At 36.2% G+C, this 21,976-nt stretch overlaps 1 protein-coding gene across 1 annotated transcript; it reads right to left on the minus strand.

Moving 5' to 3' along the window:
* Positions 1-10,488: 10,488 nt before the first annotated feature.
* Positions 10,489-12,607, minus strand: LOC137744589 (uncharacterized). Its single transcript, XM_068484366.1, has 2 exons — positions 11,980-12,607; positions 10,489-10,979 (listed from the first exon to the last, which is right to left on the minus strand). Exons 1-2 carry the CDS (start codon positions 12,605-12,607, stop codon positions 10,489-10,491), a joined length of 1,119 nt encoding a protein of 372 aa, XP_068340467.1.
* Positions 12,608-21,976: the final 9,369 nt, after the last annotated feature.

The following is a 21,976-nucleotide window of genomic DNA, read 5'->3' on the forward strand; positions in this document are numbered from 1 at the left end:
CCCGTCATTATTGCAAGGAGGACAATTGAAAGTTGTCTCAACATCCTTTAAATACATTCCACAAAATATAAGCGCCTCATATGCCACCCAAGCTTGTATAATGGATCATTTGGGCTTTGCTTTGTTTCGTACACTTTTCTTCAAGTCTCTGAGAAGCCTACCAAAAGAAAACGATACGATACACATATTACTAATCATAATGTATTTAATATTGATTAATAAAAAAAGACGAGGAATATATACCTTTCTATTAGATACATCCATCGAAAGTTGACTGGTCCAGCAAGCAATGTCTCATCTGGTAAGTGAACCATCACGTGTATCATATTTGTGAAGAAAGCTGGAGGAAATATCATCTCAAACTTGCATAGAACTTGCACAATGTCATGGTGCAACTAATTAACGTCTGTTTTTCGCTACGTTCTTGACGTCAATTGCGGAAAAAAAATGGACAACAACATGATTGGTTTCACTGCATCTACTGGCAAGAGATATCGAATACCCACAGGAAGTAGGCGTTGCAGAACCACATGGCAATCATGACTCTTTAGGCTAGCTAATTTACCCCCGTCAATGTTCACACAACGCGCGATATTTAAAGCATACCCATCAGGCAACTTTACAGATGATAAAAACTTTAAAACTTCTTTCTTGTCATTCGGTTTCATTGAAAAAAATGCAAGATCCCTTGTAGCTTTATCATTGTCCCTATTCATCCATAAACCTCGTCGTATTCCCATTCGTTCCAAATCAAGATGAGCTTTGATCGTGTCCTTTGTCTTGCCCTCAATATCTAGAAATGTGCAGACCAATGTGTCAAATACATTTTTCTCAACATGCATAACATTGAGTTTGTGTCTCAATTTTAGTTTGGACCAATACGAGAGCTCAAAAAACATAGACTTATGTTTCCAGTTCATATGTGTAAAAGGTCTTGTCCTACTGACATTGGTCTCGAAATGAACAAAATCCAAATGATTAAGTTGTTCCAAAATCTGAGCACCGGACCATTCTCTAGGTCTGAGGCGATGCTCTTTCTCCCCACTCGTGGTCCCAAGGCAACCATCTTCGATGACCAAGGTAACAAACTTTTCCGGCATGCCAACTAGATGTTACATCTTCCTTGCATACAGGGCATGCCATATAACCCCTAGTGTTCCACCCGGAAACTATTGCATATGAGGGGAAATCGTTCACAGTCCACATCACTGCAGCCCGCAAAGTAAACATCATGCTAGTACATTTATCGTATATGCGCACACCGTGTGTCCATAAATCTTTTAGCTCATCCACCAAAGGCCGTAAGTATACATTGATTGACCTACCAGGATCCTCAGTTATCAATAGAGTCATCATCATGTATTCTTTTTTCATACATTTCCATGGCGGCAAATTATACGGAAATACGAAAAATCAGCCAAGTACTGTGGTGTTGGTTTAAAACCCCAAACGGATTAAATTCGTCACTGGCAAGTCCCAATCTAAAGTTACAAGAATTAGCAGCAAACTCGGGGAACGTTCGATCGAACTCTTTCCATGCCTCCCTACCTATAGGATGCCATATCACATCATCGTCTACCCGTTTTTCCTTATGCCATCTCATGTTTGTGGCAATATGCATCGACATATACAATTGCTGTAACCTAGGTTTCAGGGGCAGATAGCGCATAACTTTTTGTGGGATATTAGTCGTTCTATTCTAAGATGTCATTTTGAACCTCAACTAATTGCATACCAGGCAAGAATAAAATACAATTGTTTTAGCAAACGTGATTTTTTTCATAACCCAATCCAAGACCATTCAACACCTTTTGCGTGTGTTTATGGTCTTTCGGCAAACAATTGTCCTTTGGAAGTATTCTCTTGAAAACCCCCAAAAAGTAATCGAAACACCGGTTCAACATACGATACTTTATTTTTCCATGCATTAGTTCCACAATGGCCGTGAGAACGAAAAAGCTCTCGCACCCCGGGTATAACTCGTGGTTGGCATTTTAAAATTGTTTTTCATATTATTCGAACTCTGCACTGTCTATTAGTGTAGACACGTCATCTTCCCTTTCCTGAGTGTTTATCGATGCAAATGGAAAAGCATCATTTATAACATCCATGACTTGTTCATTAGGATCCACAATAGGTTCAACATTATCCACTCTTGTGGCGTTTGAAGACGAAGCATTGTCTAATTGTTCCCCATGATGGTTCCAAGTATTATATGTCTAAATCATTCCATTCCTTACTAAATGAAATCGAACATTTTCAATTGTCTCCCTTAACGTGTTGTTTCACCTCCTACAAGGATACCGGATTCTAGTTGCACCCGGGTTGTGTGTACGTGCAAAGTCAATAAAATCCTTGATTGCATCCACATATTCGTTCGCGCATCTATTTGGGTTTTGTATCCACGTCTTGTCCACAATTCCTGGAACCACAATAATAGTACAACGATCACAACAACTTCATACAAAATGATAATGTCACCTTATGCCTCCGGTAAGGGCCATATCCCATTCGGGAATACATAGTCATGTCGTGTAATTTACGGCTACATCAGATTAGATTTCGACGTGGATGAATTTCGGCAGCATCTCGATACAATTCTTCAGGTGTACAACCTGAAGAACGTACAGAGATGACACCAAAATCTCCACAATCGAAACCTAATCCTTCAACCATAAACTACGTGTCATAACTGTGCATTCACAAACTGTCCAAATAATGGGACAATTCAAGAATTAATTAGACCGCAATCATGCTTTCTCATCCATACGCGAAATCCAACTAATCCTCGAACGGGAAACTAAGTTTTACTAAAAATAAAAAAACAAGTACGAAGTTAATTTCAATTAACTCTTTACATCACAACACATATTTGTACGTCACGTACAAATTTAACAACATAATATAAATATAATTTCACAACACAATATAAACATAACAAACTAAGTTCAACATAATTTGATTAGTTTTATATGTTTAAAAAATAAAATGAAGAAAATACCTTCTCAATCGTTCTCCACCAATTGCTAATCACACACAAGATCCCTATAGACAACGAAATTAAGGGCGTTAGTATGAATTTACATCAATACTTTACCAGACACACCGAGATAGCTCGATCAACCTAGAGAAGAAGATAGAGGGAGTATTAGATGATGAAATTGAGAGAAAATGCAAATGACGGATGACGGATTGAGCAAAATCAAAGGGATGAGTGCAGAGGCACAATCTTCAATTTTTCTTGTAATTTGCCTCTGCACATGGCTGAATCCAGATTAAAAAGTTCACTTTTGGACGAACAATTTTGCGCGACGAAAAACGTCTTCGTCGCGTAAACACCCATTGAGCGACGAATATGGTATTTGTCACGCAAATGACATTTGCGCAACGAAAAAAGAAGCATTCGTCGCGCAAGTTTACCCTTTTTTTTTTAATTTTATGTCCTTTTGCTTTACAATTTATTCTTTTCAACACATGAATGTATCATCGCGCAATGCATATTTATTAATTTTGTTTCTATTTTTGTTATTTATTTGTATGTATTGTAAATTTTTATCTCAAACCTAATTAAACATTAAATTAATTAACAAAACTAATTTACTATCCCAAATATAAATTATAATTAATGCAAATATTAATACTCATCCACATAACATATAATTATTCATTAAATTAAATATAAAGTCCACAAAATCTTTTTTTTTTTTTAAAAAAAAAAAAAAAAAAAAAAACCCCATTAACTTCAATCCTCCCCCCGCAACACATCAAACTTCCACTGCCGAAAACTCTGCTTGAAAAGCCCATCCACCTAAATCCGTTGCTTCTCATCAGTTTCATCAACATCCCAACGAACCTACATTAATGCTAGTAACAACAAATTAGTAATTTAAAAAATATTACGTTTTAACAAAAATAATTGTTCATTATTTACCACAAACTTATCGATAACTTTCCCAGCATGGACTTCTTAAACTTCTCAGGGACCTTTTTCCAAGACTCAAACTCGGCAGAACAATCCCTCCGCACCAAATTCCCAATGTCATACTTAAATTCGACGTACGCCTCAGCCAAATTTTTGCCTTTAAAGTACGGCACTTGCTTCCATCGATACCTCTCTATTTGCACTACAAGTTTTTTTTTGCCAGAACCTTCTCCATAATCGGCCATTCTTTTTTAAACAAATTTTTTTTGAAAACTAGGGCTTTGAAACTGTGTTTATATAGCACTAGGACACCTTTGCGCAACGAACATATTTGTCAAGAAAATTTCAAGTTCGTCGCGCAAAATGCATCATCAATGTGCAATTAATTGGAAGGTTTGAACGCAAGTTGATCGTGCTTTGACGACAAACACATGTATTCGTCGCGCAAAGATTCCTTACGCGACGAAGTTATCGTCGCTCAATATATTGCTCGTCGAATAAAATATTAATTATTTATAGAATAAATATTTAAGGTATTATATTTAATACCCTAAATGTGACAGCCCGTCCCGAATTATTTGTACCGTAGGTCTGAAATGGCAATAATGCCCTTGGTGGATATTTTCCATTTTGGTGTGTTTTGTTGTTTTTGGTGGTTAACTCTACAAAGCACACACATACACCTATACTCTACACTCCCGTGACTCCCTCTCTCTTATTTCTCTCGGATTTCTTCCATTTCCTTTGCAAGTGTACGAACGAACTTCAAAACCAAACTTTCACACATAGATCGACGTCTAAAAGGTAAAATTCGAACTCCTTGCAAGCTCCTGAGTTCATCCATACCATTTTTAGAACTTGAAACCCTCGAAAACCCTAGAACTCGAGAACCCTATTTTCATGCACTGTTCATGCACTAATCATTGTGAAGGTTTCAGTGGATTTTAAGGTCTTAGGGAGCTTTAGAATACTCTCACGAAGCTTGGGGAACAAGTTTGAAGGATTTTGGACGTCGAGATAGCAAGTTCTAAGGTTGGCCGGATTTTGCGGGGTTTCTCCGGTGAGATTCCGTGAATTTCAGGGCTTGAAGTGGTAAGGTTTTGTTCTACTTGTTGTAAGCTTCATTTTGGTACCAATTTCATGGAATTTGGTTGAGAATTGAAGAAGATATGAAGTCTTGAAAATTTTCCAGTTTTCGGTGAGAATTTGAGTTGTAGACGGCGGCCGACGGCGACGGCTGGCGAGACTCACCGGAGAAGACAAGGAATATTCCGTCAATTTTGACGGAATATACTAACGGTGTTACTAACGGCGTCAGGTATATATAACGGTATATTCCATTTTTGGACGAAATATTCCCTAACGCCATTAGGGTTACCACACGTGTGCCAGGCACGTGCCCGCGTGTGGCCGGCGCATGGCAGCACGTGGGAGGTAAGAAAATTATTTTAAAAATATGGGGTTGTTTATGAGATTGAGTAGATCACGTTGGTGTATTCACACACCCCATTTAAGCATTGTATGAGAAGTTATTACCTAGTTTTGGTTATGTGCTTTAAATTGACGTTTTTATAGTTGTTTCGCATATAGGTGAGACCCATCCTGAGGACGAGCACAGTCACTCGAGACAAGGGGGTTACAACCCTTCCACATATCAGTGAGTGGGCTTTTGGTTTTTCGTATATACCTATATACTTGTGGTTTTTCCCAGAAAATGATATGGAATGTTTATATGTTTTAAATGTCATGCATAGCGTTTGCCTATTTATTTATGCATTAGTAGTTGCATATATGTATGTTTAGTGCTGCAGACGCACAGGTAAGTGCCAGGTAAGTTTATGGTTTATGATTATGAGTTAGTGGTTATGTGAGATGCATAGAGAGCTCATAACCTGCACCCCCGGTGTTAGTGCTCCCGCCCAGAGTAGGGCACAGTCCTTCACATGGTGTTCACCTCCCGCACCACACGCTCATCTTGGATCCAAGTTAGGTGCACAATCCGGTTGTACAGACCACTTTAGGTGGTTCCGACTTATAGGTGACCCGCAATTATTCGCCCAGTCTTCACGTGATCGTAGCACTTGAGCGTATTTATTTACACCCAGTCCTGTCGTACAGACCACTTTAGGTGGTTCTGACTCGTGTGCAAGTATAGTTAGTAAGTTGGGGATTTGAGCTCTAGATTCAGATGTACGGGTCACGTTAGGTGACTCCAGCTGACATGTTACTTGCATTGATTGACATTACCTGGGTTACTTACATTTTATGTGGAGGCATTCGACATGGCATACTTTTGAACATGTTTTCTATATATATGTATATTCTATTTTCTGGGAAACTTTACAGGTTTTACGGTGAGGGGTTAGAACTTTTGATAATGAAATGATTTTGAAAAGCTTTGTTTTTGCCCACTCACACTTTCTGTTTTGCACCCCTCCAGGTTCTAGTTAGGCAGCTTTGGTGGTTCACAAGGGCTTGACGGTGGTTCTGATAGAACATCACAAATGTAGGATCACATTTGGGTGTTGTGTATTTAGTATTCATTCTTCTGGACTGCACTTAGGCTTTTTGTGCTCTGATTATGTTTATCACACTTAGTCTAGCACTAATTTATTTAGTAGTTTGATTTTTATTTATTCGTACTTTTATTATTATCTTTTGCTTCCGCACTGTGCACATGGTTACGTCACTCTCACATGACGGCCAGCACGCCTTGATTTCGGTCGGGGTGTGTCATTAAATATTTATTCTAAAAATAATTAATACTTTAAATATTTATTCTATAAATAATTAATACCTGAAATATTATTCTATAAATAATTAATGCCTCAAATATTTAGTCTATATATAATTAATTACTTAATCCATACAATTATTTTCAGCATAAGTACAATATTCATTGAAGATTGTAAACACATATAAACCAAGGATAGGGTGCTTACGTTAGGTTTCAATAAAAAAACCAACATGAATTAAAACCTAATTAAGTCCAAATACATAATTGAAACAAAATTAAGTCTGAATACATAACATATAAAAAAAAACACCTTAAATTTAAATATTGTCATACAAAACATAAATTTAAAACTACTATTTGGATGATCCTAGTCCATTCCGCAAGACTTCATAACGCTATCGATTGTAACCTCCCTCCAATGCATTATCCATCAACTTCATCAAATATTCGGTTTGTATCATCATCAAGAGTATACTTACACTATTACACATATAGGCAAATAATTAATTTCAACATATAACTAAAAATTTTGACAACCTTAATTATTAATCCATCAAGAATAATATACTTATAATACTTCATCCATCACAGCCTTCTTCACATTCTCATGCACATCTTCCCAAGAACGCCACTTAGTAGTGGGACAATTATTCCTCATGGCTACAGCAATTGCATGCACAAACTCAAAATGATCCCTTAAATCATGCGGGTTGGCATCGCGTACACTCTCACCCTTATTCTTATCCGCCATCTTAGCACGAACATAATTTTGAAGAATAAGGATAATAGAATTGTGAAGAATTAGGACAGCAGAAACGAATATTATAGGTAGGTTAGGACCTTTACGCGACGAAGCCTTTGTCGTGCAAACACCTACATTAAATGCGGTATTAATTCCTCGGATTCACCTGCAGTAAATAGTCAAAACTGACAGGAACTTGCACTACAAATTATTGTTCGCCCAAATTCTCCTTTCCATCGCGCAAGTTTTTTGCGCTAAACAAAATTAGCCTGCTTTTTATTGCTCACTTTACGCGACGCCAGCAATTATTCATCTTGCGAAGTGTTCTTGCGCGACAAAACTCTTCGTCGCGCAATTTTTTTATTTTTTTTCTCCACTCTTTTCTATTCTTTTTATCCTCTCCTTTCCCATCCATTTTTGGACTTTTGGAACATGAAATCTTGTTGTCCTCGTCATGGGCTTCATTTCCATATAAAGATCGTTGAAAATGGTTGAGAAATGAGCAAGTTATGCAATTTTGAAATTTTGAAATTTTTCCTAGAAACCAGTGAACCGGACGAGGGCGGCGAATGGCGAGGCTCAATGGAGAAGACAAAGAATATTCCGTCAAAGTTGACGGAATATTCTACTGGCGTCAGGTAACACCATTACTATTTAACGGAATATTTCATCAATTCTGACGGAATTTTCCTAATGTCCATCAGTCTTTGTCAGTCACTGGCCTACACATAGAGGCGCGCGTGGCCATGGGCTAGGTGGCGCTTGAGGGCGCGTCCGGCCATCGGCCGGTGAGTGCTTAACACGTATGGATTTGTGACTTCGTATAGATCATTTTCGTATATTCAAACCTTCCGTTTGAGCAAAGTATGGGAGATTTACATAGCCTTTTTGAATATGTCCTATTTAATTTATTAGTCTAGTTATTTCACATATAGGTGAAAATTATCCCTAGGATGAATGAGGTCAAGCAAAGCTAGGAGGCTACGATCCGACCACGTATCAGTGAATGGGCATTTGTTTTCCTATATATATAAACTTTATAGTTTCCACAAATGCTTTTGAATCGAATTATGCATATCATGTGATTATTGTTTTTAGATTGATATTACGCCTATTATGCCATGATTAAATATGTTATAAAAAATATTATATTATTGTGAAATGCCAAAATAATCCTACAGGATCCACATCTACGTTTATTATGTTGATTAGAATGATTGAATGGTTATGGCAAGTTTATATTTATGCATGTTGTCTGCTCATCATTGCTGCACCCCGGTGTTAGTGCTCGCCCGGGGCCAAGGCTAGTCTTTCACGTGTATATTCACCTCTGCACCGCACACTTGCCTTGGATCCAAGTAGGTGCCAGTCCTGTCGTATAAGTTGCATTACGCAACTCCGACTCGTAGGTGACCATGATTATCGCTAGTCTTCACATGATTGTAGCACTAGAGCGTACTTATATATATTACACCCCAGTCATGTTCATGTCAAAAACTATCTGCATGAACTCGTGTGCTAGCGTAGATTGATGAGCAACCTGTTTTCATTATGCTGTTGTTGAAATATTGTAGTTTGGCATAGTCTGGCATTATTGTTTAATTACAGTTGTTTTCATACTTATGCTTAGTATGATTTTATGAAAACTATACATATTTTACAACGAGGGGTTAGTATGTTCTGAAAAATAAATGTGTTTTATAAACTTTTATTTTTGCCCACTCACCCTTCTGTTTTTCACCATTCCAGGTCCTAGATAGCAGAATTACTCTGTGACGTACGAGGATTAGTTGACGATTCTGACCTATCCCTGTTTAAGTGTAGGAACTTATCCCGTTGTGTACTAAGTACCTAACTAGTTTCGACTGCACACTCTTTGTCATCTATGCACTGAATATTTGTATTCTATGGGTTCTCTACCCATTATTGCGCACTCACTTTATTAGTTTAAATTAGTTCTAGTTTTGGTTTTAATTTATTCACATTTTTGCATTACTTACACTTTTGGTTACGTCACCTTAGGGTGACGGCTATCATGCCTCGACTCCGGTCAGAGTGTGAAAAAAACAAAAAAAACAAAAAAATAAGGCTTAATAATATTAGTAAATTTCTTCAATTAAACTTGACATAGATATATTCTCAAATAAACGAAAAAAGAATGTAATATAAGTTTAAAAATGGATTAAAAAAATTGAATGGATTTTATATAAAAATTGGGTACAATTTACATTAAAATGGTATAGTTTACATATAAAAAATTTGGATATTTAACAATGGGTACATTTAAGATTAAAAAATTTAAAAATTATATGAATGGGTAAACTTAAGATGAAAAAATTGAAAATACCTTAAGATTTTTTTGACTCAATGAAAATGTAGTTCAGTAGGATTTGTCATATATTGGCACACCAAATTGACAGAATGAGCTATGTCAGGTCTAGTGAAAGTCAAGTATTGCAGTGCACCTACTATGCTTTTGTATTGAGTATGATCCTTCATAGGTACTCCTTCTGTAGTAAGTAGCTGAGTATGTGTTTGGATGGTGTGGATGTGGGTTTACAATTATCCATTCCAGCTTTATGCAATAAATCCATTACATACTTAGACTGATTAACAAACAAAGAACCATCTTCTTGATATTGTATATGCAATCCTAAGAAGTAAGTTAGTATGCCCATATCCTTCAGATCAAACACTTCTGCAAGATCATGTACCGCTTGTTGAATTATTGACTCACTTGAACCAGTTAAGACAATGTCATCCACATATAATAAAAGTATAACCACATTCTCACCCTCAGTTCTTACAAACAAACTTGTATCTGAAAGAGAAGCTTTGAATCCCAGAGATGGTAAATAGCTGGTAAATTTTGAGTTCCAAGCTCTTGGAGCTTGTTTAAGACCATACAACGATTTAACCAATTTGCAGACATAACTTGGATATTTTGAATCAATAAACCCTTGAGGTTGCTTCGTATGTACCCTTTCTTCAAGATCACCATGCAAAAACGCATTTTTAACATCCAATTGTCTCAAAGGCCATCCAAATTGCGTAGTTAGAGCAAGAATTAACCTAACAGTTGTATGCCTAACCACAGGGTTGAAAGTCTCTTGAGTAATCCAAGCCTAGTTCTTGAGTGAAACCTTGTGCCACCAACCGAGCTTTATACCGAGACACAATCCCATCAAGATTCTTTTTAACCTTGAACACCCATTTGCTTCCAATAACTCCTCTATCACTTGAAGGTGGTACCAGGTTCCAAGTTCCCTGTGCCTTTAAAGCAACAAATTCCTCTTGCATGGCTAACTGCCATTGTTGTTTAGTACAAGCTTGCTTGAAGGTTTTAGGTTCCTCAGTGTCTATTATATCAGCTAGGAATGAAAACCCTCTAGAGAAATCATCATCCATGTTAAGAGAATGCAACTCAGGTAATTCAACATAGTATGCAGCATAATTCTTCCTAGAAATTGCTTCAGTTTGCAGTCTAGTTTGTATTCCAGTATTTCTAGGTAACACATGTACACCAGAATTATGTGATGATGGAGAGATAGGTAAGATTACCTGAAGTTGTGCAGGATCTAGGACAGAGAACAAATAAGGAGTAGCATTTGGAGAGGAAAAAGTAGGACTTGATGATGTTGAGTTGCTTGAGTGAGTTGAGTTTCTTTCTGTGTGAACATCATAATTACCCCCTTCTTGTATGTCTTCATTAATATGTTGTACACTATCACTATTGTATTCCCTCACATAAGATAACTGTTGGGAACCCACTAGAGACCTCACAGATGTACTAACATGTTGTTGATTTGGAGAATGAATCACAGTTGTAGATACAAGTATTGGGATAATCACAGAAGAGATCCCAACTTTATTTGACTTATTTGCCAAGTGTGGTATGCCTTGATGAACTTGTTTACAAGGAAAAGTACTCTCATCATGAAACACATGCCTTGAAATTATGCATTTTCTAGTCTGTAAATGAAAGCATATAACTCCCTTGTATCCTACTGAGTATCCCAAGAAAACACACATCACAAATCTAGGTTGAAGCTTGTTTGCAGTATAAGGCCTAAACCATAGATAAACTACACAACCAAAATTTTCAACCTCTGTATGTCAGGATGTTTCTTATACAGTAGATAATATGGAGATGCCATACTTAGTGTCTTACAAGACATTGTATTGATAAGAAAAACTGAATGATTAAGCAAAGTAATTCCAGTCTCTATAACATGTCTATGTTTCCTCTCATCAATTCCATTTTGCTGAGGTGTGTAGGGACATGACAACATATGCATTACACCTTTTATAGCAAAAAAATCTTTGAACTGATTACTGATGTACTCTTCTCCTCCATCAGTTTGCAAGCATTTAATAGATACTCCAAACTGATTTAATATAAATGCATAAAACTTGACAAACACAGAGAACAAGTCTGATTTATTCACTAATGGAAATATCCAAACATATCTTGTATATTCATCGACAAACAGTACATAATATTTGTAACCATCTAGAGACTTTACAGGTGAAGGACCCCACACATTACTGTGAATTTTTTTTCAAATGTTGAGGTACATTGCTTAGCTCTAGATGAAAAAGGTAATTTTGACATCTTTCCCTGAATACAAGATACACAGATACTATGATTATGATCTATTCTAGTTGGAATCTTAGATTGTTGTAACATAGAAGCCAATATGTCATTGGTAGGATGACCCAACCTCTGGTGCCAAAGCTGAGACTTCACTACTTGACCAACCAAGGCTTCTGGAAATGCAACTACAGACTGTAAACCCTTATGCTTCTGGAAAACTAGAATATGAAACAACTCTCTTGGCCTACTCTTTCCTTGGTGCAATATCTCCTTTGTCCTCGTGTCCTGCACAAAAAAATTAGTTTCATCACATATAAACCAAGACTTGTTATCATCAAAAAGTTGCTTTATAGATAGGAGACTTCTAGCAATCTGAGGAACATGAAGAACATGTTTAAGAACCAGAGAGTGAGTATCAGTGTTTATAGTAGTGGTACCACTACTCTTAATATGCAAATTAGTACCATTACCAATTGTAATCTTCTCAGATCCTTCAAATGGCATAACCTGTGATAACCCAATAATATCTGCTGTCATATGATGAGAAGCCCCGGAATCAACAATCCAAGAATATGTAGGTACATATTGAGGTGTCTGTTGAGCATTCATGGCATTAAAAGATGGTGTGGAGGATTTCCTTGAAAGGCATAGTTCCCTATATGAAAACACTCAAGAGCCGAGTAACCCCTCTTACCACAAATTTGACATTCAACTAGAAATCCAGTTGTAGAAGGATTATTGTTATTCCTATGATAGCAATTCACTGCAGTGTGCCATTTCTTATTGCAAATTTGACACTCCATGACAATATTAGTTCTTGTATCTATGTTTCTAGACCAGCTAGAGTTACCATTGTGCCTGAAATTCTTGCCTTTATATCCATCCTTGATTTTGTAATTACTCTGCCCTTTTGACCCATTAAAGTTCCTAGGACCATACTTAATTGCATTCATATTAGACTGCTGTGAATTAGAACCAGATGATGAAAGATCACCCATGTTACCAGCAAAGCCATAACCAAATGGTAATTGATAGAATGGTGCTGGTTGCTGAGGCATAGGATAAAACTGAGGTGATATGGGAGATTCCGGTTGGTGTGGAGCTAAGTATGGAACTTGAGTAACAACACCTATTGTTGTAGCTGGAATATGACCGTGATTCTGAGGATTTGAAGTAAAACCATAAACAGATGAACTATAAGTTCCAGAACTTAAGCTAGAAGCAACACCATTCATATACAAAGCAGACATATTCTGAGACAACAAACTAGTATCTCCTTCAATCTCTTTTTCAGCACCAAGTAATTGAACACGAAATTCTTTCAGTGAAATGGAAGATTCCCTTGCTAAAATAACTGTTCGAATAATAGCATACTCCTTAGGTAAACCAGCTAATCCACCAATAATAACATCATTATCTGAAATGAATTCCCCTGCAGCATTAAGTTGATCTCTAATGTTTTTCAACCTTAGCAAGAACTTATCAATTGAGTCTGCCCTTTTTTGAATAGTATGCAACTCGGTTTTCAGGTGATTCACCCTTGACTTTGACACAGATGCAAATCTATCTACCAAATTATTCCAAGCATCAGCAACATTCTTACAACCAAGCACATATTCCATGGCTTCATCAGATAAAGTAGCTAGCAGAAGACTAAATAAGGCCATATTAGTTGATTCCCAGTCTATAAAGGCCTGTGTAACTTCCTTAGTCACACCTAAATCTGTTTGGATGACAAACTTAGGTGGATAGACATTTGTGCCATCAAAATGACCAAATAGCTTGTAACCCTTAATCACTGACATGAATTGAAATGACCACTTTGCAAAATTGTCATCTTTCAGTTTGATGGTTAGCATACCAAGAAGACTATCAACTTTTAGTGTAGTCATGATTAACAACCTAGCTGCAAATTCACACTTCCTTCTACACAAAATAAAATGTTCTTTCAACAAGAGATTGACACTCTGTAAAAAACTAGCAACAAGAAAGAAAGACTGATACTTTCTTCTTGATCAAGAAAAACTGACACTTCCTTGAAATCACCCAATTTCTACCAAGAAAGACTGATACTTTCTTGAAATCACCCAATTTCTACCAAGAAAGACTGATACTTTCTGGAGCACACAATAAGCAACAATCTTATGAACTTAATAGGTATCGAGAACAAAAAATTGCATCCAGTAAGAGAAAACAAAATCCCCAATCTTTATCACAAACATAATCATCCCCAATCATATCATACTTCGCCAAGAAATTAATCATTCATACACCTATCACATGATTTCACCAGAATTTCAATCGACAGAAACAAATTGGATATCACCTAAAAAACCCAGATGCATCAACGACTCATCAACGACCTCAGTAGAAAAGAACACAACCCACAAATCGTTTGACAAAGGCGCCGATGATTTCACGAATGCAGCGGAAGAATCTTCAAGACCGATCACGGCAGCAAGCCAGATGCCGGCAATGATACCATATTAAAGGTCTGAGAAGAATGAGTTGATAATAGAGATGAAGGCTAAGAAATTGAGAGGAAAAGGAACGAAGAGAGAGATGTAGGAGTTTTGAGATCTTGTCCCACATCGGTCAACAATGTTTTTCACTAGTTTTTATATAGGCTTATTCATTCTTCTTAGTAATTAGAACTTGGACCATTTGAAATGAGGATTGAGGTTTAGGCCACTAATTATGTGGATTAGGCCCTAATCAATTAGTTTTAATTTCAAATTAATTTTTTAATTAAATTAATTAAAAACGTTTTGATTAATAGACATAACCTTTTGGAAAGAGTTGTATAACTTCAGATACATCCAAAAAGTGTTAGAAGAGGTATGAAAGAGCTTATATAACTGGAGTCTTCAGTCCCATCAAAGATCATATATTTTCTTCCTCGTTGTCTTCCGTACAAAATTTCCAGAAAGTAAACACACAAAGCAATTCGCTAAAGTTCTATAATCCAGTGCAGGTTGTAGAATTAGGTAGTTGTACCCTAGTCGAGCAGACGTTGTAGAACCACAAGCACACAAATGGGACGGAAATACTGTTCGAATGACATAGCGTTTGTGCTAGTCTCTACCTTTAATTCATTCAAGTTAGTATTATTTTAATTTTTTGTAATTATTGTGTAATTGCATTCTGTATTGCAAGTATTTTTTAATAATAAAGTATAAGTATTTCGGTTCTGTATTTCTGTTATTTTATTGTTTCTAAATTGTTCTCCAACAATCTTCGAACAGTATGGAACAATCAGAAACTAAACCTCATTATGAGAAACCTAAGAAATTTAAGGGCGGATACTTCAAAAGATGGCAACAGAAGATGTTGTTTTATTTGGCAACACTGAATTTGGCTAATGTTTTGAGCAAGACAGTGCCTACTGCAAATGGAGAAAATATTTTTTCTACAGAAACTTTGACGGCCATAGATGCCTGGAATCATAATGCTTTCCTCTGCAGAAACTATATTCTCAATGCATTAGATGATTCGTTGTATGATGTCTATGTGGTATGCAAAACAGCCAAGGAACTTTGGGAATCACTTGAGAAAAAATATAAAACCGAGGATGCTGGTTCAAAGAAATTTGTCGTGGGCAAATTTTTGGACTACAAAATGGTGGATTTCAAGTCCGTTGTCTCTCAAACTGAAGATCTCCAGAAAATCATCCATGACATTCATGTTGAAGGGATGGTGATCAATGAGTCTTTCCAAGTGGCGTCCTTTATAGAAAAACTGCCACCTTCTTGGAGAGAGTTCAAGAATTATCTCAACCACAAACGTAAGGAGATGACCCTTGAGGATCTCATTGTAAAGCTGAGAATTGAGGAAGATAACAAGAAAAATGAGAAGAGCCTAGTTTCGAGAATGGAAGCCAAGGCTAATGTTGTTGAAGGAAGTTCATCAAAGCAAAGGCCGAAGTTCCAGAAAACTACGAAGAAGGAAAAACACTTTGTCCCTGGTGCGAAAGGCAAAGACTTCAAGAAAATCAAGGGAAGTTGCTGGGTTTGTGGAAAGCAAGGCCATAAGGCTCAAGAATGTCGCCATCGAAAGGATCAAGGACCTGGAAATCAAGGCAACAACAACCGCGCGAACCTAATTAAAAACAATATGGATGCCTTGGCTGCAATGATTTCTGAAATCAACCTTGTGTCTGACCACGCTGATTGGTGGATAGATACTAGTGCAACTCGCCATGTGTGTGGTGACAGAAATATGTTCTCTTCATACCAGAAAATCGAGGGAAACGAGCAGCTGTTTATGGGAAATGCATCTACATCTGTTGTGGTTGGAATAGGGAAATGTGTTCTGAAATTCAATTCTGGAAATGAATTAACCCTCCTTGATGTGCTGCATGTCCCCGATATAAGGAAGAATCTTGTTTCTGGCCCTATCCTTAGTAATAGAGGATTCAAACTAGTTTTTGAGTCCAATAAGTTTATACTAACTAAAGGGGGAATGTTTGTAGGGAAGGGTTACCTTGCTGATGGATTATTCAAACTAAATGTACTTGCTAATGCTATGAATGAAATAAATAATGCTTCTGCTTATATTGTTGATTCGTCTAATTTATGGCACTCTAGGTTAGGACATGTAAATTTTCGTTCACTTTTTAGAATGCATAATTTAGGTTTGCTGCCCAAAATTGATTATCTAGATAATGTTAAATGTGAAACTTGTACAGAATCGAAATTTGCAAGTCAAAGCTTTAAATCAGTGCATGAAAAATCCAATGATTTGTTAGATTTAATTCATAGTAACTTGTGTGATTTTAGATCATATCCAACTCGTGGTGGAAAGAACTATTATGTAACATTTATAGATGATTTCAGTAAGTATTGTTATGTTTATTTACTTCATAGTAAAGATGAGACCTTAGATATGTTAAGACATATAAGGCAGAAGTTGAGAATCAACTTAACAAGAAGATTAAAGTCTTAAGGTCCGAGAGGGGAGGAGAATATGAGTCTCATGCCTTTGCTGAATTGTGTGCCACACATGGCATAATTCATCAAACAACAGCCCCTTATACACCACAACAAAACGGTGTTGCCGAACGGAAAAATAGTACTTTTAAAGACATGATCAATTCTATGTTGAATAGCTCTGGGCTTCCACACAATTTGTGGGGTGAAGCTTTACTTACTGCAAATAAAATTTTGAATCAAATTCCACCTAAAACGAGAAAGGAGTCACCATATGAATTATGGAAAGGAAGAACCCCAACGTTTAAATTGCTTAAAGTGTGGGGTTGCCTGGCAAAAGTACAAGTCTCATTGCCAAAGAGAACAAAATTAGGGTCTAAAACTATAGATTGTGTTTTTATTGGTTTTGTATCTAATAGTTCAGCTTATAGATTCTTAGTTTTTCATTCCAAAGTAAGTGATATACATGTCAATATTATTATAGAATCTATAAATGCAATATTTTTTGAGGATATATTTCCATACAAAATAGGCAAGTCTAATTTATTGAAAAAGAGATTACATGATGATGTATTTGAGGTTAATGACGAACCTGGAGAACATGATGATGGTTCATCCTCGTCTAAAGTTCAAGAAGAAAAAGAACTTGAACCTAGAAGGAGTAAAAGGACAAAAATTCTAAAGGAATTTGGGCCTGATTTTGTGACCTTATTAACCGAGACAAAACCTCAATCATTCAAGGAGGCCATGTCCATTCCTGAAGCTCCATTTTGGAAGGATGCAGTTAACAGTGAGATAGATTCCATTATACAAAATCATACATGGGAATTAGTCGATTTGCCCCTGGCAATAAACCAATTGGGTACAAATGGATCTTTAAGAAGAAATTAAAACTTGATGGTACAATCGACAAATATAAGGCTCGTTCGGTAACTAAAGGATACCGTCAAAAACATTATTTGGATTTCTTTGATACATACTCGCATGTAACGAGAATTACGTCAATAAGACTGTTGATTGCTATAGCTGCACTCCATAACATGGAAATACATCAAATGGATGTAAGACTGCATTCTTAAATGGAGACTTAGATGAGGAAATATATATGGAACAACCCGAGGGGTTTGTGGTTAAAGGTCAAGAACACAAAGTTTGTAAACGTGTGAAATCGCTATACGGGTTTAAACAAGCTCTAAAGCAATGGCATGAAAATTTTGACCATATTATGATCACACACGGTTTTAAGATAAATGAGTGTGATAAGTGTGTCTACACAAAAACTCAAAGTAATGCTTGCGTTATGTTGTGTTTATATGTAGATGATATGCTTATAATGAGAACTAACAAAGAGATAATAAATTGGACCAAGAAGATATTGAAATCAAGTTTCGATATGAAAGATCTTGGATTAGCTGATGTGATTCTTGGTGTAAAAATAAAAAGAAACCAAGAAGGATATATTCTTCCACAGTCCCATTATATATAAGCTACACTTAGAAAATATGGTCATTTGGAAAGTAAAGATGCAATTACTCCTTTTGATGCCAATAGCAAACTTAAGAAGAATATAGGAGATGCTATATCTCAACGAGAATACTCACAATTTATTGGAAGCCTTATGTACATAATAAACTGTACAAGGCCTGATATAGCATACTCAAAGAGTAGACTGAGTAGATATACATGCAATCCTGGGCATGATCATTGGGAAGCTTTAATTCGAGTATTGAGATACTTAAAGCATACAATGAATTATGGATTGCATTATACAAGGTATCCTCATGTGCTTGAAGGATTTACTGATACGAATTGGATATCGGATAGTAATGATACAAAATCCACAAGTGGATATATATTTACTTTGGGATGAGCAGCAATATCTTAGAAATCTTCTAAACAAACATGCATAGCCCGATCAACTATGGAATCGGAATTTATAGCTCTCGATATGGCTGGAGGAGAAGCTAAGTGGCTAAGAGATTTTTTGGAAGATGTTCCCATATGGCCTAAACCTGTAACAGCAATATGTATACACTGTGATAGTTTAGCTGCACAATATCGAGCTAAAAATAGTGTATACAATGGGAAGTCTAGACAAATTAGACGAAGGCATAATACTATAAAGCAATGGCTCTCTAGTGGTTTAATTTCTATTGACTATGTTAAGTCAAAAGATAATATTGCAGATCCGCTTACTAAAGGTTTGTCTAGAGAGCAAGTTAAGCATACATCGAGGGGAATGGGTTTAAAGCTAATAGAGTACAATGAAATTGCCAAACGGAAACCTAACCTAGTTGATTGGAGATTCCATGGTCTAGGTTCAATAGGCAAACTGGTTTGGCTAGATTCAAACTGGTTTGGCTAGATTCAAGAAGAAACACACTTACATACCCATTCCTATGATGGAAGAAGTGTGGTGACTGCTGATGGTGTAGGATACATTAGTTTAATGATATTGATACTTGTAAATCAGGTGGAATAGTAGCATCCTATTCTTAATCAATATCACCTATATGAGAGTAAATGTGGGGTTGCATTTATGAGAATTACATGGCTACATTCTCTAAAGCTCTCATGAATCCAAGATTTGTTCATGACCAAAATGAACACAAACGTATGAATTTGCAATGTGTTGGTGTGACATATGTTTTGCTTATTGTCTTGGTTTACTGCGGAGATGAACAGTTCAAGATTTTATATTCACTACGTCATCTAGTAAATCTGATAAGTATATACTAAGGTAGGTTCAAGTCCAAAAGACACCTCTCATGATGTATGTCACATCTATTGTTTACTCTCGTATCTTAGTGTTTCTAGGACCAAAGAGTTGTCTCAAATATGGGGTATTGTAGGAGTTTTGAGACCACTCTTGTCCCACATCGGGCAACAGTGGTTTGGGCCACTAATTGTGTGGATTATTCCTTCTTCTTAGTAATTAGAACTTGGACCATTTGAAATGAGGATTGAGGTTTGGGCCATTAATTGTGTGGATTAGACTTGATGATTATACTATAATATTAATATTAATTAATCAAGACAAGAGCCTTGGGCCTTGGGGCACTTGGGGCCAAGGAATTAAAATTAATATGATCAATTAGTTTTAATTTCAAATTAAGTTTTTAATTAAATTAATTAAAAACGTTTTGATTAATAGACACAACTCTTTGGAAAGAGTTGTATCTCTTTGGAAAGAGTTGTATAGCTTCAGATACATCCAAAAGGTGTTAGAAGAGGTATGAAAGAGCCTATATAACTGGAGTCCTCAGTTCCATCAAAGATCATCTTTTCTTCCTCGTTGTCTTCCGTACAAAATTTTCAGAGAGTAAACACACAAAGCAATTCGCTAGAGTTCTATAATCCAATGCGGGTTGTAGAATTAAGTAGTTGTATCCTAGTTGATGAGTATATTTTATATTATATATTTAACCCTATTCTTAGTATATTTTGGTTAATAATTTGGAAGAATTTTGATACTTTGAATTATATTTCCAATACAGGATTTTCGACTTCCTCTGGAGCAAAACATGGTCAAATTGACGAATTTTGGAGTAATTTCAATTGGAGGACGTTCATGAGTCACTTAGCTTGATCCTGTCAAAATATCAGTTTTTTCTACCAAGCGATGATTTTCTGGCAATAAAATAAAGGAGCCATGCGCAGTGCTGGAATAGTGACGTGTTGGGCTTGAATTGCATTTTTGGAACCCAAGATGACCTCGGATGGGTTTGTGGCCTTCTGGAGATGTGTTCAGAATGTTCTTATCTTTAAAACAAGCTATCTTGGGCCGGATTTGGAAGAGATTTGAGGCTAAAACGTGGCTGAACAGTTTCTGTGCAGTTTTTCCTAGGTTAATTAGGAATTTATTTTCTATTTTATTTTATTATTATTTAGTTTCTTAGTGGGAATAAAATACTTGAGGGTTAGGGTTTGTGTGTTAGCTTTAGGGAGATATTAAAAGGCTTGGCCGTTCTTAATCTGGGGGTTTTTCTTTTATGCAACTTTGGGGATACAGAGAACTTGACTAGGGTTCTTGGAGATTTTCTACTTTAAGGTGTTTTCATTCCTTTTATTCTTAATAATATGTTCTATGATTTCAATTATGAATATGCGTAACTAATTCCTTTTGCTAGGGTGAAGCCGTAAACCTTAGCAGGAATATGTGATTTTTATTTAATTGCTTATGATTGATTGCATGCATACCTTGAATTATTGATCACCGTAATTAAAACTATCTAATTGTCTTAATGCCTGATCACCATTAGGATCTTTAGAAAAGTAATTTGATGCAATTTTGGTCGGAAGGTTCCCTGAAATTGATGTTGGCTTCTTGTGATTAATAATTGTAATTTCACTTAAGATGAACACCACATCTTAAGGGTTGCATGGTTTTTCAAAGGGTTTTCATAAAGCATAATGAGTCTCTCATGTTCAGATTTGATCCGAACGTCCGGACGGGTTGCATGTTAGATATACGTTCTATGTTGGAGGTTCCAAGTAGAATATAAATTAGGAAAACCTAACCTTCAAAGTGGCATGTATAGATCATAAGTAATTGATAAAAATACATATGATTGCTAGGTGATGGTGAAACCCTAGTGTTTTCTTAATTTGATTTTTCCAAAACAGTTTTATTTTCCTTTCATCTTTAATATTGCATATTAGTTTATTTTTATTAATTAAATTCGTTTTAATTTAGGTAGGTTATAAAACCAATCATCTCAACTTTCTGCTTTACAGTAATTAATTGAAATTTGGTTTGTTTCGAATTATTTAATAATCCCTGTGGAGAACGACCTTGCGAGAACCGTTTATACTACAACCTTGTCATTCTTGCAAGTAATATAGGAGTTTTTAACCCGTTTGCGTGTGTGGTAAAATCTCTATCACTAGTCAAGCAAACGTTGTAGAACCATAAGCACACGAGTGGGACAGAAATACTGTTCGAATGACATAGCGTTTGCGCTAGCCTCTACCTTCAATTCATTTAAGTTAGTATCATTTTAATTTTTTGTAATTATTGTGTAATTGCATTCTGTATTGCAAGTATTTT

Source organism: Pyrus communis, chromosome 9 (assembly GCF_963583255.1).
Source record: "Pyrus communis chromosome 9, drPyrComm1.1, whole genome shotgun sequence".
NCBI classification, from domain to species: Eukaryota; Viridiplantae; Streptophyta; class Magnoliopsida; order Rosales; family Rosaceae; genus Pyrus; species Pyrus communis.

What these genes read in the sequence shown, in the direction of transcription:
- LOC137744589 (XM_068484366.1), bottom strand. Translation starts at nt 12,607, where the DNA reads ATGAATGCTCAACAGACACCTCAATATGTACCTACATATTCTTGGATT. An exon ending in TTCATCTAGAGCTAAGCAAT is followed by an intron (nt 10,980 to 11,979) that starts GTACCTCAACAT and finishes TCTCTGTCCTAG; the next exon opens with ATCCTGCACAACTTCAGGTA.